This window comes from Caretta caretta, chromosome 6 (genome assembly GCF_965140235.1).
Source record: "Caretta caretta isolate rCarCar2 chromosome 6, rCarCar1.hap1, whole genome shotgun sequence".
NCBI classification, from domain to species: domain Eukaryota; kingdom Metazoa; phylum Chordata; order Testudines; family Cheloniidae; genus Caretta; species Caretta caretta.
The window spans coordinates 30,395,326-30,413,262 of NC_134211.1; the positions used below are offsets into that span (position 1 = coordinate 30,395,326).

General features: G+C 41.2%; 1 protein-coding gene across 1 annotated transcript in view; it reads right to left on the reverse strand.

Annotated features, from left to right (window-relative positions):
• Positions 1 to 17,296, reverse strand: part of INSC (INSC spindle orientation adaptor protein) — a 144,399-nt gene extending 127,103 nt beyond the window's left edge. Inside the window, exon 1 of the mRNA XM_048853523.2 lies at positions 17,208 to 17,296. Within this exon, the coding sequence (XP_048709480.2) occupies positions 17,208 to 17,290 (83 nt within the window). The 5' untranslated portion in view covers positions 17,291 to 17,296. The remainder of the gene's footprint in view (positions 1 to 17,207) is intronic.
• Between the last annotated feature and the right edge of the window lie 641 nt (positions 17,297 to 17,937).

Below are 17,937 nucleotides of genomic sequence, written 5' to 3' on the forward strand. Positions count from 1 at the left end.
AGGTTTCCCCCCTCCCCCCCAGCTCTCCTGCTGGTAATAGCTCACCTTAAGTGATCACTCTCCTTACAGTGTGTATGGTAACACCCATTGTTTCATGTTCTCTATGTATATAAATCTCCCCACTGTATTTTCCACTGAATGCATCCAATGAAGTGAGCTGTAGCTCACGAAAGCTTATGCTCAAATAAATTTGTTAGTCTCTAAGGTGCCACAAGTACTCCTTTTCTTTTTATTAAACCATGAGGACCACAGTTAGAGAGTCACAAATTTCAGGGATAACTCTCAAAAGGATACTAGGTTCATGCTAGAAAGGAGTTTATCAAGCAAATCAAGGCTACTATTGCCTCATTGTTTGTAGGACAAAAAAGAAAAAAATATATATTTAGAGTTCCACATTTCTGAAGGTATGTTTTGAAAACAAAATAAAATGATATGGGCCATACCAATGTTAAATTGATTACTGCAACATGCCTATGAAATTTGCTATTGTCACTGACCACAGGATTTCAGGGTAAATTCATATCTGTTATCTGAAATGAAAGTTGGTGTTTGGTTTAATTTATTTTTTTTTTTTTTTTAAAAATCAATTTACCTCAAATAATCAAAAACATTGATGAATGAAAACCTGGTAAGAGGAACTGAATTAACACAAAAGAGAACCTTTACGAGAATGAAATTAATTGATGAGTGAAAAGACAAAGTTGCTAAAGCTTCAGTTTTAGCCTCTGATGATTTCAACCTTCATCAAATTAAAAGCCAGGTGTTCTTGTGATTTCTATTGTACGACACCATTTCTTAAGCTTTATCTCATATTACTTCTTCGAGCTTCTATGACATCTTATGCTACACAACTTGCTTTAAAATTACAGGGGTATAAAGTATAAAAGACAAGGTTAGGAAAAATCCTACTGTCTGGCAACTTGATACAACCGAAACTGCAGTCAGTACAAGTGAAATGTAATTATTGACTGCCCATAGGCCAAGATGCTGACCTCAACTTTAAAATGCTGAATGCAGTTACTGACTGGGACATTTGACCCATGGATGAAAATGAAAAATGGGCTCCTTGTCCAGTTTCCTTGTGAATGTCAGCCAATGGAGGATCTCTTGACATGGTCTCTACTTTGCTAAAGTTTTCCTCTGGCTTCACTCAACATGCTATATAACACATTGCAATTCCAAAAGGGTGCATATATGGGTAATTATGTAAAGCTTTAAAAAAAGCAAAAGAAAAAAAGAGCGTGATCTGGATTTAATATTTTTGTTGCAGGTGAGTTTTAAATCCTTGGAATGGGAAACATTTTATTCACTATAAATCAGGCTCCCTTTCTGTGGCTATAAAATTCTTAGTTGGAATTGTTATCATTATAAGATAAATCAACATGAAATGAAACAAGGATAAAAGGTCATTGAACGAGGTATCATTAGTTACTCCAGCCATTCTATAATGGCACAGAATTCTTGTCACCAAAACATAGCTGCTGTGTAACTAATATAGCATCCTCTTTTTCCTATGAAACACTATTTCTAGAATTTATTACAAAATAGGCTTTTGCAAGAACAATTTCAATTCTCCAGCAAACATTTTATTCCTGAATGGTATTTAAAACCACAGCCACAACAGAACACACAACAACAACAAAATAAAACTGTATAACAAAAATCTAACTACATCAAAAGAGAATGGGGATTATGCAGCATTTTAAAATAAAATACAATATTCAAAATACTAACTATTAGGCTGCTTTCAACTCTAATCTATTTTACTTTATACACTGTATGTATGTTTCTCAGATTTTTTTAAAATAATTCATACAAAATGATTTTTTAAAAAAATCATTAAATACTCATTCCTGATATTTGCCAAGGGAAGACTGTATTGACTGTCAGGGATTCTGCGTTCTCATTAGCTGGACAACAACTACACATGATAACTAGCCTGTAAAATGCAGATAGCAAATACACACAAGTACTTTTGAGATAGGGAGCCCAAGTTTCAGACATGGGTGAAAATGTTAGGTACTTAAAACACTTTATTACAATAATGGGTGCTATAGAAAATTCAAAAATAATTAAGCACTTATAGTACATGGCTGAAATAGGTGTATAAGTACTTACATGCATATATGGTCCCTGATTTAGCAAAGTACTTAAGCATGTATTTGCATTTAAACATGTACATAAGTGCTTTGCTGAATATTGATAGAATTCAGCACATATCTAACACCGTTCATGTGCTTACATATTTTCTGAATCCTTGCGCATTCTTGGGAGTTAGGGGCTGGAGAGAAGTGAACAGGGCTTCAGGAACAGGATAAAGATAAAGGGGAGGGGCACAAGGAACAGAGTGATAGTGTCTCAGTGCAGATGACATGCAGAGATGGAGTAAATGGGAGAATTACAACCTCTGAAGGGAGTTGGTGGTGAGGAAAAAGAAGGGGAAAGGACAAAGATGAGGAATATCTGAATGAAATACACACCATGAGCCTGACCCTGCAAACCCCTATTTTTGTGAATAGTCCCACAAAAATTAACAGAACTACTGATGTCAGTGTGGAATACTCATTGATTAAAAGTTGTGGGGCTGGCCCCTAAGAAAGTAGTTAGCTGAATGACCTAGGAACGTCTGGAAGAAATAAGATATGAACAAAAAGTGTTGCCCAAAATTCACTGCAAAACTTCCAACAAACTTTTATAAGGCAGAGTTTGTTTTTATTGCCATTTCATGTGTCCCAACCCTAAATAGATACTGCAGAGGCAGGATCAAAACAACGTGGAAAAAAATATAATTATTTTCAGCCTGGATGAAATGAAGAGGAACTAGAAATCCTGTGAGAGCCTATTCTTCTGGTGCTTCCCATGCAGTTTCTAATCCACAGTTAAGTACCTGATATTTTTGACATTTGTCTGAGCTGACATGAAACTCCAGCCTTTTTTAATTTGACCATCAGTACTTCTTGGATGGCTCTAATGTGTATCTGAAGTTCTCAGCTCTCCTTTGAAGGCCGTATTGAAATTAACAAAGAAAATGTTCTCAAAAGTTGTAGATAAAGAGGTGTAAACAAAAACCCAAAGGGCCAGATCATCACTGGTGGTAAACTAATGTATCTGCACTAAAAACAATAGAGCTCTGCTGATTTACACCAGTTGAAGATCTGTTCCAAAGAATTTTAAACAGTCAATAAAATCTGCTTCCCCTTCCATTAATCACTTCCCTGGCACTTTTGATTTCATAATCCAACTATCTCCTCTACAATCCAGGAAGCATCTTCCAGGATAGCCAAGACCTGAATTTTTAATGTTAAGAACAAGCAGAGAAAGAGTTTTATTAAAAAAAAAACCCTCTTACGCCGACAAAATAGGGCAAATTTTTGTTTTCAGGTGACCTTTAATAAAAAAATTAGTATTTTCAGTTGTTTATATATAGTCATATTAAAATACCAGAAAGTTCTAGTTTAAAAACATGGCATGGCCTATGATATCAGTATGTGACAAAGTGCATACTTGGGATTAAACAAGATTTTTGACTCAATACCTCAGCTGGCCCCTGTCCAATATAATGCTGTGAGCAAAGATGAGTGGTTGGAACAAATACATGTCTGAAGAAAATCTGTCTGCTGGGAATATGGAACTAATTAAAAATAATCACTGCTAGGTGTTTGAACAGGGTGATTCATTCAAACTTTTCAGTACTGCTTTTGGAACAAAGTGTTGCTTCCTGTTTTTAGGAAGAGACATTTCAGGGTCTATACCAACTTTAAAAACCTCACTATACCTTAAAAAAAAAGAGAGAGAGAGAGAATGAATCAAGTGCTGGCCGGGAGAGTGACTGCACAGCAGACAAACAACTGTTACAATGATTAACACTCCAAATTATACCATTAGTTCCACCTGGCAGCCGGTGTAGAAACTCAGGATGTCAAAATCCCCTCTAATCTATACCATATTAGTCTCCTAAGAAGCAAAAAATGCTCCAATGCGTGGCATGTACAGATAGCACTAGTCTTCATTAGAGACTGTAGCAGCTGGCAAACACCTGAAATATTTGTAATTTCATTTAGCAATAGTTTCTTTTCAAAGCAAGTTTAATGCTTTGAAGGCTGGAAATATGGTGTTAGAAAATGAAGGCCTGCATTTATGCATAGAACACAAAAACAGCATGAGTAATAGCCATGAGGAAGGATGGTCTTGTAATGACGGCACTGGACTAGGAGGCAGGGCACCTCAGTTCAAATCTTAGTATACCACAGATTTTCTGGCTGACCTTGGGCAGGTCACATGATCTAATTCGGTCTCAGTTCTCCATCAGTAAACAAGGAACATAGTACTACCCTACCTTACAAGGGTGTTCCTAAATTCCCCCTAAGCTGCGTAGCCGTGCAGCTGCCTATTAAGCGCCACACAGGTGCTCAGGGCTGCTGTGAGGAGACATGCCTCTCCCCAAGCCCCAGACCTGCTGCGGCGCCCCTCTCCCAGCCCCAACCTGCTGTGGCTTGGGGACAGTGGCCCCTCCCCCAACCCTGACCCAGCCCAGCTGGGGGAGAGAGGGGCCCAGGTGCTGCTGCAGGGAGAGAGAGCTGGGGGGCTCCGCACCATAGGCCTGGGGGGGTCCCACTGCACCCCAAACCCCTCATCCCCAGCCCCACCCCAGAGGCCACACTCCCAGCCAGAGCCCTCACCCCCCCACACACACCCCCAACCCTATGCCCCATCCCTGAGCCCCCTCCCACACTCTGAACCTCTTGGACCCACCCTGCCACATGAATTTTGTTATGTGCACCAATATCACCTCCACATTACCTCCATATTGGTGCGCACAACAAAATTCATTCCACACATGGGTGGGAAAAATTAGAGGGAACACTACGTAAATCCACTTTTGTGCGAGATGCTTAGATACTAAGATGGCAAGGGCAAAGGACAGAACCATTCCATTTCCCTACACCATGTGTTATGTTTGCTAAGGACAGTCAGGAATGCAGAATCAAGCATACATTGTTGGAAGGCTCATCATGTTTCTCATTTCTCAAGTCTAATGATCTCAGGAGTGAGAGAAAACTTTGTTCAACTGTGCATAGGCTGCACCAAGTTCATTAAACTATACAATTCTTAAGGCCTCTGACTTGAACAGAATTAGCAAATTCTATTCTATATAATAGGTTCTTATACTGCCCCCATTACCATTGTATCTCAGTAGATTTTTACCATTACTCCCATGGGTACTCACCTGGGAGAGGGAACATGTGGGTTCCAATCCCTGTTCCAGTGAAAGAATGAAGATATAAAAAAAAATTAGTTTCAGTGCGCATATATAATATGATAGATATTTAGAACTGTGTGTGGACTTAAAACCAAAGGTTTCTCTCTTTGCAAAGAGATGTGGTATAGAGGCCCACTTTTCTGACTTAGGATAGGTCTAAACCACATAGTAAACCCAGGTCTGTGGCATTCACATCTCCAGCTATGTTCTTACCAAGCTTGCTCTTGAGCATCCACACTGCACTGTAGCACAAGCCTCATACCTTGTCCTGGAGGTACCTGAGTGGAAGTTTGAGCTGTTATTCCAGGCCAGCAGTAGAGCACCATCTAAGTATGCTAAGGAGATTTTTTTGGTGTATGGTGACAGACCAGCACATCTACAAATGGAGGGAGCTAATGAGCTACAGAGGCAGCCTATTAAATACACCCTGCCATGTAATGCAACCAACCATTAGACTAGATCATCATGATGGTCCCTTCTGGCCTTGAAGTGTATGAGTTCCTACTCCATGAGAGGGAGTTTGCACGCATTGTCATCCAGGATGAGGTGAAAATTAGTGGCAAAATAAGTAAGATGCTGATTTAGGATGGAGACGCATTACAGCCTCCTTACAAGTACCCTGAATTATTGCACAGACCCAGGACTAAGTACATGTGGATTTATAATCCAGGCACCACAGACTAAATATTATTTGGACTCATAATGCTGAACTCATTCTCTGCTACCATTTGGGTTCACAATACAGACTGCCTGGGGCCCTTCAGTTGTGCTGAGGGGATGGTCCAGCATGGCTGATTTCCAAACTGCTGTAATTGGAGAAAAGGTTCATAAGTTTACTGCTCCAAACCCATTAGTCTAACAATAAGCATTCATCAAGTAAAGTTTCATGCTAACTACTTAGCTTCCCCTCCTCATTTCCCAGTATCTATCTGAAATGAATCCCACTTAGTGAGGGAGTGGAGGAAGGCTGAGGATCTGCTAGGGAAATGGCATTGCTTCTACCCTCAGTGGAAGCACACAACACCGCACAGCTTCTAATACTTTAGTTGGACATAATCAGGGTCGGCTCCAGCTTTTTTTGCCCCCCAAGTGGCGAAGGGAAAAAAAAAACAAGCCTGGTTGAGCTGCAACTGAAGAGGAAGAGAGGGACTGCAGGGCCCACTGCCGAATACCCGGACGTGCTGCCCCGATGACGGATGGAGTGCCACCCCTTTCTATTGGCCTCCCCAGGCACCTGCTTCCTTCGCTGGTGCCTGGAGCCGGCCCTGGACATAATACTAACATGTGGGGGGAGGATTTCTGGGTTAACAAGAAAAAAAATACGGCAGCCAAAACATACCATTCCCAAACATTTCCTTCAAACATGGACCCAAGATGTGCTATAGCTGCTCTGACAGCATAGCCTCATCAGCGACCAGCGTCAGTACCAGGGTTTGACTGCTTGATCCAGCAGCTGCAGGTTCTCCTCCGGCAGTATAAGCGTGCCATCCCCACCCCGCAGGTTATTGTGCAGGACAGTGGTCTCTGCGCTTGCCACAGTTCCCAACACCCAATTTAATTCCTTGAAGAAGTAGGTAGAGAGGGAGTTCCCTAAAGTGTGGTTATCATCCCTGGCTTTGTGGTAGTCAGTCTACAGCTTCTTGACTTCCTCCCCATATTACTAAACAGTCTGGTGGATCCCCCCAGGCCACCAGTCTGAGATACTTTTGTACCCAGGGTAGTTTCTGGCATTCTTGCTGAAACCAAGTGTCTTGCCCTTCTTACACCATTTTTTTAAAAACCAGAATCCGTCTATTTTCCCCTGGCCAACCAGCAGTGCACTTGGTGTCAGACTTTTTTTTAGTTCTTCCGTAGCTAACACATGATAGGGTTAACTACATTTCCAGTGGAGCAGTTCACATGCAAATGAAGGGTTAAATGCCAATAGCTGTATATGAACCAGGAGGTTGCTTCCGGTTCCTAGGAATATTGGGGATGGAAGGGTCAGGATGCATAGGCCTACAGAGATAGTGTTGTTGAACTCTAGACACAAATCTGGCAACCCAGGCTTCAACTATACCCATGCTGCAAAGTGAGCAAGCTTAGACCCGCACTATGATAGGACTCTGGCTCAGACCCATACCCCTCAGCAGGTTGGCAGACCAGAGTCTCAAGTGGTTTCTGGCACAAGTCAAAAGACTGAATGTAGACAGAAAGGGGTAGTTGGGCTTAAACCCAAGTCTAAGCCTGGATTTACCATGTAGGGTAGACATACTCTCAAGTGTACAGCTATGATCCTCTTTGAAATATCCTGAATAAAGAATACTTTACATTATTTCACACAACCAGATCTCATGCTACAACATAAATATCATGAGAATTTTTTTTTTTTGAGATAAAGATAATGTCTATACCAAACTGGTGTCTTGTAAAAGGGGAAGTATACTAGTCTTTGAGACGACACTCTTGTCGGTTCATTGGCTTTTGACCAACTGGCTCCTAGTATATAGATTTGTTACTACCATTTGTAGTACATCTACAATTTTAATTTAAAGACTTCTAGCAAATATTCTGTACAAGACATACACTTATTTACATCTTGAAAACACTGTATAAAAGAAATATAGAAAAATAGAATTATATAAAGGCTATATCCCAGAATCAATACAGAAAATACACGGTAGGTAAAAATATGGTTTTATGGTTAAGAAGGTGTTCTCCTCAGACATTTTTGATACCTGTCATTGTACCTGTTAACATCTGATACCTGTTAACAGAAAGCAGAGATTTCCCTAGAAATTTATTTAATTCTCTAAAATATTTCATTTAATGAAGGAACCAAAAACATGCTAATTTGAGCTAACATTTTCCAATCATCATCTGCATGAAAGTAATTGTAAGTATCTTTTAAAATTCAGTAAATGCAAATGCAATCTTGTTTTTACCTTACATTATGATAATTTATAATTGTATTAACCATTTTGACATTAGGAATAAGGTCTATCCCTACATTGGTTTGTTGACCTGACCTGAAAAGTTTTGTTTAAAGTCAGTTCAGCATTAAACTGCATTTCCCAATTGTGCCACATTGCCTCATGGGAATTGTAGTTTTGGTCCCCACTCTCGCCTATGAGCTGGGTCACCTGTCCCATGGTTCAGTGTTGGCTCCCCTCTGACCAAGCTGCACGATGCATCTTGAAAGTCACATGACTGAAGGTGTGTCGTGAGACATGGACCATACGAGAGATCAGGCATTTGTTTAACTACCCCATTTGTTTTCACAAAATTATGGGTACAATTTTAGACACTGAGTTGAAGTGGCTGAAAACTCCTGGGGCCAAGTTTTCCATTCATTCAGCACAATCTATGATAATGAAGGTCTTAAAAAAAATGAATGGAATGTTCCTCCTGTTTTTCTAGCAAGCTCAGTTTTTGGTGACTGGCATTATGTGACATACAGCCATAGATCTATTATCATCACTATGAGTTCACATAGCTTCTTTCACTAGTAATTGATACAGATTCTTTATAAATTTAATTTATATAGCTCCATTCATCTACTGTATAAAAATACAAGGGAACACGTATAGATAAACTCTAATGCAACCATGAAAAAACCCAGGTAAATAAGTTAAGATAACTGGAATAAGTTAATGCTTTAAGTCTAGATTTTAAAAAGAGCTGAGAGCCAAACTAAGCATGATTTTCTTGATGGCAGAGATCAAGTTGCTCTTACGACAGAATAGTAAAGCAGCTCCCTCAGATAAGTTATCAGAATACTGCAGATACAGAGTACATTTTAGAGAGCAGCACAAAGCTATAAATATGCATGGGGTGACCTTATTTGTATTGTTCCTTCTTAGGGCTCTGTTCCTTAGTCTAACAAAGAAAGGAAGAACATCCAACAAAGGGAGGAAGGATTGCCTTTTGGTTAAAGAGAGGACTGGGAATCAGGAAACTTGCAATCTATTCCTCGTTCTGCCACAGACTTCCTCTGTGACTCTGGGCAAGTCATTTAATGGTAAACTTTTTGCATTTGGGGGACTAAATGTAGGAAAAGGTGGCCTGATTTTCAAAGGTATAGCAGACAAGTCACTAGAGTTAAATAGCTAACTTTAGGTATCCAAATATAAAAGGATTGCCCACTGGACCTTGGTTTTCTCCTCTATAAAACAGGGATACAATATTTATCTAAGTTACAGGGCTGAAGTTTACATTTGTTCATGTTAGTAAGGTGCTTTGAGAGCTTCAAGTGCAAGACACTATAGACTGAAAATGGTATTATAACATGATGTTCAGAGCCAAGATTTAAACCAATTGCAAAATGAAGATAAGCCACCTGCTCCCATGGGTGTTTGATAGATTTTTTTCTGGCCTGAGTACTCACTAACTAACTCCTGACCTTTGAATAAAACTTCTTTATTTATATAATAAAATATATTGCCCTTTATAATTCCAAAGCAAAGTACAAACATGACTAATTCCTCTCTAGGGTCACATTTCATTTTTAGAACTAAAAGCTTATTCAAACCTCGTATTAAACATTCCTGAAGTTGTAAGTTTCTGCAGTCAGGAAGGCAAAGTGCCTTCAACCCACATTGGATTTCAGGGACGCTAAGATGGGCAGCACAGAACTCACACTTCAAGAGGAGGGCAGAGGCCAACATAGCTTCAACCGCGTTGTATCCCCCAGATCCTGGCTGTTCAATGGTCTGGAGAGGCCCCTAAATAATTTAAGGAATATACACCAAAACAAGCTGTATTGAACTGGCCATGACTATCACTCTGAAAATGGCATCTGCATGAAACATTTTTCTCTATTCCCTTAAAAGACCAGTGTTTCATATTAAACCTAATAATAGTTCTGGAAATCATTTAAAACAGCGCTAACTAAAAAAAGGGATAATTTAAATTTACTTCTAAATGTTTTCTCTCATAAAACTCATATTGGTCACTATGTGTTCTTAACTTACAGAGATGGAAAATAGGTTTCTATAACAGTGGTTTTGTTTTTCTCCTTTATTTGTTTTTTTTTTTTTTTGGAGATAAACTATACACTAAGTACTGTATATATCAAACCAGATGTCAATTAGAGAAGATAGGTCTGACAGTACGCTAGAAAACCACTAGCGACTTCCCAAACCAAACTGTGATTTCCCACAAAATCATAGTGGAGAGAAAAACAGTGTAAACAATTGAAACATGACAGGAACACAGTTTAAGGGCCTGCCCTGAATTCTTGCACAATCCACATGATTAGTGACTTTAATAGCAATTGAGGATGCACAACATGGTATTCTGTTATGGATAGAGGATATCAGTACTAAATTGACCATTGTGGAAACAAAATATTTTTTAAAAAGCGGTCTTACAGACTCCTAGTGGGGTGTTGGGTTATAAAGAGTTGAACTCTTTATAAAAATTTATATTTATAATTTTAAATGCCTCATAACACAATACACAGTGCCACATTTCCTGCTGGTTAACACAATTCTCTCTCACACACATGAATACAAAGCCAGAATCCTGAGACAAACTAGACTAAGCTATAACAGCCTATGCAAACTAGGCTAAGCTATAACAGCCTATTTCTTATTAGTTAACTAAAAGTGTTATTCTGAAACCTGACTCAGTCGTCATTTAAATACTATTCTGTCTATATTATTCCTTTTACAAGTCCACATCAATTGTTTCACAACTCTGTTTAAAACCCACCAGTTAAAGGCATTATATTGTGGTTTTCAAGTTGCAAAGACTGTTTTGCACCAACCTTGGACCTTATTGTATAGTCAACCCACATGCATGAATAAGTAGTAGGAGCGCTTTCCCCACCCCCGCCCTGTATTTTTCCTTCCCCAATTCCAACCCCCTTCTTTCACTTTACGTATGTCTCTTTTGTTACTTTAGCATCCTTTGAAACACTCACCACTCTTTTGGTCTAGTTATGATTATGACAGACTGCAATCCACTCTCCCTCCTCCATTATTCTCTCCCTCTCCTTTTTCTTACCAGAACAAACCTTAACATTTAAAGAATCCCAAAAAACAAAAACAAAAACCACACAAGAGATCAGATATTTCTGAAAGAGTTTTACTGTTTTGGGATTCTTAAACCACCTCTATGTTTGGCTCAGCTACCACTAGAGGAGGACAGAGCACTACATTGAGTGGGTGTGGGTTATGCAAGGAATATCTGAACAAAATCATAATTTCACTTTCACTGAGGTTAGGAATGATCAATTACTTCTACAGTTGGGTTTTCAGCAGTCTAAATAGGGTACCATTCATTAGGATGACTTGCATCACTGTGAGCCACTAATCAGATTGTGATACTGTAAAGCAATTAAAATGGCTACATTATTGCTACAAATATAATTCGACATTTTTTAAAAAAACTTAATTCATGCTCTCTTTATAAGCAGCCAAGTTGTACACTCAAAACACCAAACTGCACACATGGAATAGGAGATCTACTAATAACTTTGCATGAATGAAACCCAGACTTACCCATACATACTCAGCTCTTTGAATGTATGCTTTTTTAAATCTGGAGCCACAAAACCAAATTAACATCCAAGTTTGGATGTTTTGATCCACAGAGAAACTCACTGAGCCAAACCAGAGCAACTGGACTTCAGATATAGTACTCAGTGTTTATCTTAGCTCACATGTGTATGACATCTGTAGCCTTTTATTTTATTTTAAGTGAATTTTGTAATGTGGTATTACATCACCGGTACAGGTTCAGCTCTGGTGGCTACAGTTTCAAGCTTAACAGAGTGAAAGTCACTTCTGCTACTTGCTTCAGGTTTAGAGTTTCTAGGAACACATAAAAACCAAAGATAGTGACTACATATACATTTCACAAGTTCAAGGTTTAGTCCATTTTACAAGTTTCATTAAAGTTACAATTAAAGTGATTACCAAAACATATGGAAACTCCATACAGACCTACAAGTTACAAATATACAAATTACAAATATAGTTATACTCACATCCTCCTAGATAGTGTTAGTAGGATGACCAGCGAGCAAGGGTGAAAAAATTGGGATGGAAGGTGGGGGGGAGGGAATAGGCACATATATAAGGCAAAGCCTCAAATATCAGGACTGTCCCTATAAAATCAGGGCATCTGGTCACCTTAAGTGTTTGGGTCTGATGGGTCTCATGGATTGGTCATCAGTAGAGGGATGGTTCCTGCAGGAGTTTCCCACAGAGAGCTCAGTTTTCCTAATCTGAGCTTTTTTATAATGGCATTTGACTATACCTCATTAGCATTTATGCACACAGATGCCCTAACCACAGGGTGCACTATAAGAAAAGTGTGGCTACTGGGTATTTTGAAAGTAAAAATTTACTTTGTTAATTTTTTGCAATATCATCCATTGGTATATCTTTTTCCCCCATAATCTTGTGGCATAGGTCATTCTTTGGTAATTACTTATGTCAAAAGAAAAGGAGTACTTGTGGCACCTTAGAGACTAACCAATTTATTTGAGCATGAGCTTTCGTGAGCTACAGCTCACTTCATCAGATGCATACCGTGGAAACTGCAGCAGACTTTATATATACACAGAGAATATGAAACAATACCTCCTCCCACCCCACTGTCCTGCTGGTAATAGCTTATCTAAAGTGATCATCAGGTGGGCCATTTCCAGCACAAATCCAGGTTTTCTCACCCTCCACCCCCCCCACACAAATTCACTCTCCTGCTGGTGCTAGCCCATCCAAAGTGACAACTCTTTACATAATCAAGTCGGGCTATTTCCTGCACAAATCCAGGTTTTCTCACATCCCCTCCACCCCCATACACACACAAACTCACTCTCCTGCTGGTAATAGCTCATCTAAACTGACCACTCTCCAAGTTTAAATCCAAGTTAAACCAGAACATCTGGGGGGGGGTAGGAAAAAACAAGAGGAAACAGGCTACCTTGCATAATGACTTAGCCACTCCCAGTCTCTATTTAAGCCTAAATTAATAGTATCCAATTTGCAAATGAATTCCAATTCAGCAGTTTCTCACTGGAGTCTGGATTTGAAGTTTTTTTGTTTTAAGATAGCGACCTTCATGTCTGTGATTGCGTGACCAGAGAGATTGAAGTGTTCTCCGACTGGTTTATGAATGTTATAATTCTTGACATCTGATTTGTGTCCATTTATTCTTTTACGTAGAGACTGTCCAGTTTGACCAATGTACATGGCAGAGGGGCATTGCTGGCACATGATGGCATATATCACATTGGTGGATGTGCAGGTGAACGAGCCTCTGATAGTGTGGCTGATCTTATTAGGCCCTGTGATGGTGTCCCCTGAATAGATATGTGGGCACAATTGGCAACGGGCTTTGTTGCAAGGATAAGTTCCTGGGTTAGTGGTTCTGTTGTGTGGTATGTGGTTGTTGGTGAGTATTTGCTTCAGGTTGCGGGGCTGTCTGTAGGCAAGGACTGGCCTGTCTCCCAAGACTTGTGAGAGTGTTGGGTCATCCTTTAGGATAGGTTGTAGATCCTTAATAATGCGTTGGAGGGGTTTTAGTTGGGGGCTGAAGGTGACCGCTAGTGGCGTTCTGTTATTTTCTTTGTTAGGCCTGTCCTGTAGTAGGTAACTTCTGGGAACTCTTCTGGCTCTATCAATCTGTTTCTTTACTTCTGCAGGTGGGTATTGTAGTTGTAAGAAAGCTTGACAGAGATCTTGTAGGTGTTTGTCTCTGTCTGAGGGGTTGGAGCAAATGCGGTTGTATCGCAGAGCTTGGCTGTAGACGATGGATCGTGTGGTGTGGTCAGGGTGAAAACTGGAGGCATGCAGGTAGGAATAGCGGTCAGTAGGTTTCCGGTATAGGGTGGTGTTTATGTGGCCATTGTTTATTAGCACTGTAGTGTCCAGGAAGTGGATCTCTTCTGTGGACTGGACCAGGCTGAGGTTGGTGGTGGGATGGAAATTGTTGAAATCATGGTGGAATTCCTCAAGGGCTTCTTATCCATGGGTCCAGATGATGAAGATGTCATCAATATAGCGCAAGTAGAGTAGGGGCTTTAGGGGACGAGAGCTGAGGAAGCGTTGTTCTAAATCAGCCATAAAAATGTTGGCATACTGTGGGGCCATGCGGGTACCCATAGCAGTGCCGCTGATCTGAAGGTATACATTGTCCCCAAATGTGAAATAGTTATGGGTAAGGACAAAGTCACAAAGTTCAGCCACCAGGTTAGCCGTGACATTATCGGGGATAGTGTTCTTGACGGCTTGTCGTCCATCTTTGTGTGGAATGTTGGTGTAGAGGGCTTCTACATCCATAGTAGCCAGGATGGTGTTATCAGGAAGATCACCGATGAATTGAAGTTTCCTCAGGAAGTCAGTGGTGTCTCGAAGGTAGCTGGGAGTGCTGGTAGCGTAGGGCCTGAGGAGGGAGTCTACATAGCCAGACAATCCTGCTGTCAGGGTGCCAATGCCTGAGATGATGGGGCGCCCAGGATTTCCAGGTTTATGGATCTTGGGTAGTAGATAGAATATCCCAGGTCGGGGTTCCAGGGGTGTGTCTGTGCGGATTTGATCTTGTGCTTTTTCAGGAAGTTTCTTGAGCAAATGCTGTAGTTGCTTTTGGTAACTCTCAGTGGGATCATAGGGTAATGGCTTGTAGAAACTCGTGTTGGAGAGCTGCCGAGCAGCCTCTTGTTCATATTCTGACCTATTCATGATGACAACAGCACCTCCTTTGTCAGCCTTTTTGATTATGATGTCAGAGTTGTGTCAAGCATGTCTTAACTATATGGGCTAATATGGCTAAGCTAAAAATCTTACAGGCCTCAGCCTGGAGCCCTTGCTTTTCAACCCTACTTACTTAAATACCTAATACATAATTATCCCCTCTAACTACTGATGAATCTTATATTCTATAATCCTACAATTTAACTCTATTTAGCATACAATGAGATTATATATTGTGGCAAATTGCCGGCACTACTATGATGGGACTCGCGCTTTCTCTTCTTGGGGGAGGGGTTCAGGGCACCGTTTCTTGCCCCTGAACTGGGGTATTAACTGCCTCACTAGTGTCCTAGAGGAGGGGAGTGGAGAGGGAGGGATCCAGGCCCACCCTCTACTCCAGGTCCCAGCATCTTCTTCACTTCTGTCCTAATTTCTTCCCTTTTATCTTTCGGTATCCGGTATGGTCTTATTATCACCCTTACTCCGGGCCTGGTGACAATATGACTTTGGACCAGTGTTGTAAGGCCCGGCTGTGTACAGAACATGTCCTGGTTCTGTTGGATCATATCAATGACCTCTGTTCGTTGTTCTGGAGTTAACTCCGGAGATATCTTCACCTGCCCCTGTGGGTCGTCTGCCTGGGGTGGAGCTCCCCGAATGACCAGGCACGTCTCCTGGTCACGCCAGGGCTTCAGTAAGTTGATGTGATAGATTTGCTCTGGCCTTCGGCGGTCTGGTTGTCTGACCTTATAGTCCACCTCCCCAATGGCTTTCACTATCTCACATGGTCCATGCCAGCTGGCCAGAAGTTTGCTTTCTGCTGTCGGCACTAGCACGGCTGAAATCTCCGTACTTTCGCCTGACGGTCGTAATATGTCCGCTGGGCCTCTTGTGCTTTTTCCAAATGTTCTCGTACTATAGGGGTTACTTGAGTTATTCACTCTCTCATCTGTGTCACGTGCTCAATGACATTCTTTCCTGGGTTAGGTTGTTCTTCCCAATCTTCCTTGGCAATATCTAAAATTCCGCATGGGTAGCATCCATATAGTAGTTCAAAGGAAGAAAAACCAGTGGACGCCTGCGGGACTTCCCGTATAGCAAACATTAGATACGGTAGAAGGGTATCCCAGTCTTTTCCATCCTGAGCTACCACCTTCCAGATCATACTCTGAAGGGTAAGGTTAAACCACTCAACCAGTCCATCTGTTTGTGGATGGTAGACTGAGGTCCATATGGCCTGGATGCGGAGTAGGGTACATAAGTCTTTCATTAATTTTGACATGGTCCTTGGTCTGTCAGGATCTCCTTAGGGATGCCCACTCTGGCAAAAACCTGGAGTAGTTCTTTTGCTATTGCCTTGGATGTGGGGTTTCTTAAAGGACTGGCTTCAGGTGCTTTAATTGGCTTCAGGTGCTTTAATTAATTTACAGCAAACTTTCTTCCCTCTACAGGGAATAAGGCTCCCTTCTAACACTCTCCTGCTGCCCTCTGGCCATGCTGTATCATAATATATAGTGTGACAAAGTTCCTCCTCTACCTTGGTGGGTCTTGCGCTTATTGGCAGATTTGCTCGCCTTGGAGCTTCATGGCAGCCCTCAGTTTGGCCATTTTTCTGAACCCGGAATCCAGGTCGACTCCTCCTGTGTCTGACCAGGAGTTGGGAGGTTTGGGGGGAACCCGGGCCTGCCCTCTACTCCGGGTTTCAGCCCGGGACCCTGTGGAATGCAGCTGTCTAGAGTGCCTCCTGGAACAGCTGTGCGACAGCTACAACTCCCTGGGCTACTTCCCCATGGCCTCCTCCCAACACCTTCTTTATTCTCACCGTAGAACCTTCCTCCTAGTGTCTGATAATGCTTGTACTCCTCAGTCCTCCAACAGTTCGCGTTCTCACTCTCAGCTCCTAGCGCCTTTTGCTCCCAGCTCCTTACATGTGCCACAAACTGAAGTGAGCTCCTTTTTAAAATGCAGGTTCCCTGATTAGCCTGCTTTAATTGATTCTAGCAGCTTCTTGATTGGCTGCAGGTGTTCTAATCAGCCTGTCTGCCTTAATTGTTTCCAGAAAGTTCCTGATTGTTCTGGAACCTTCCCTGTTACCTTACCCAGGGAAAAGGGACCTACTTAACCTGGGGCTAATATATCTGCCTTCTATCACTCTCCTGTAGCCATCTGGCCCAACCCTGTCACAACAGATATAGATATATAGATATAGATAATTAATTATAACATCACACAATAAACACACAACAAATCACATCAGCACTTACCGCTGAACAGGCAATGGAAGGGAATCTAAGTAGTCATCACCTTGACAAGCCATGCTTCTCAGTCTGTTAGTGTGCTTCTTCATAGGCCAGAAAATCTAAAATGAAATAAATAAATCAAAACAGGATAAAGTCAGACTGATATAGTACAATAGAGTGTCAATGCACTCTTCTGACATATGGTAATAATATTCAATTGTGTAGCAAAATAATCTATTAAGAACAACTCAAAGGGCCTGATTCTCCTTACACTGAGAATGCTTAGCACCGTTCTGGCAGGGAATCAGGCCAGAAAGTACATAACATTGCAGAACACATAGGATTGCTGTGCTGATGAGATTCTTGTATTATTGCACAGCACAAAGTCACTTGTAAGGAACATTTTCATTATACTAGTATGGGGCCTGTGAAGTGACACAGGGCTGTTACCCAGCCACCTCCCTTCTCCCTCACAGAAATTGTATCCCGGGAACTCCCACAGACAGCAGACTCAGATTACAATGCATCAGGCTATTGTATGAAGGATCAGCTCAGGAAGTATGTTAACACTGTTTTAGCAGCATACATAGATATGTACATTTTTATGCATTAAAGGAGGGGGGCAGGATAGGTCCCTGATGTCTAATGATAAGTGTTAACATACAAAATGCTATACTGGATGAGACCAATGGTCCACCTAGCCCAGTTTCCTGTCTTCTGTCAGTGGCCAATGCCAGCTGCTTCAAAGGGAATG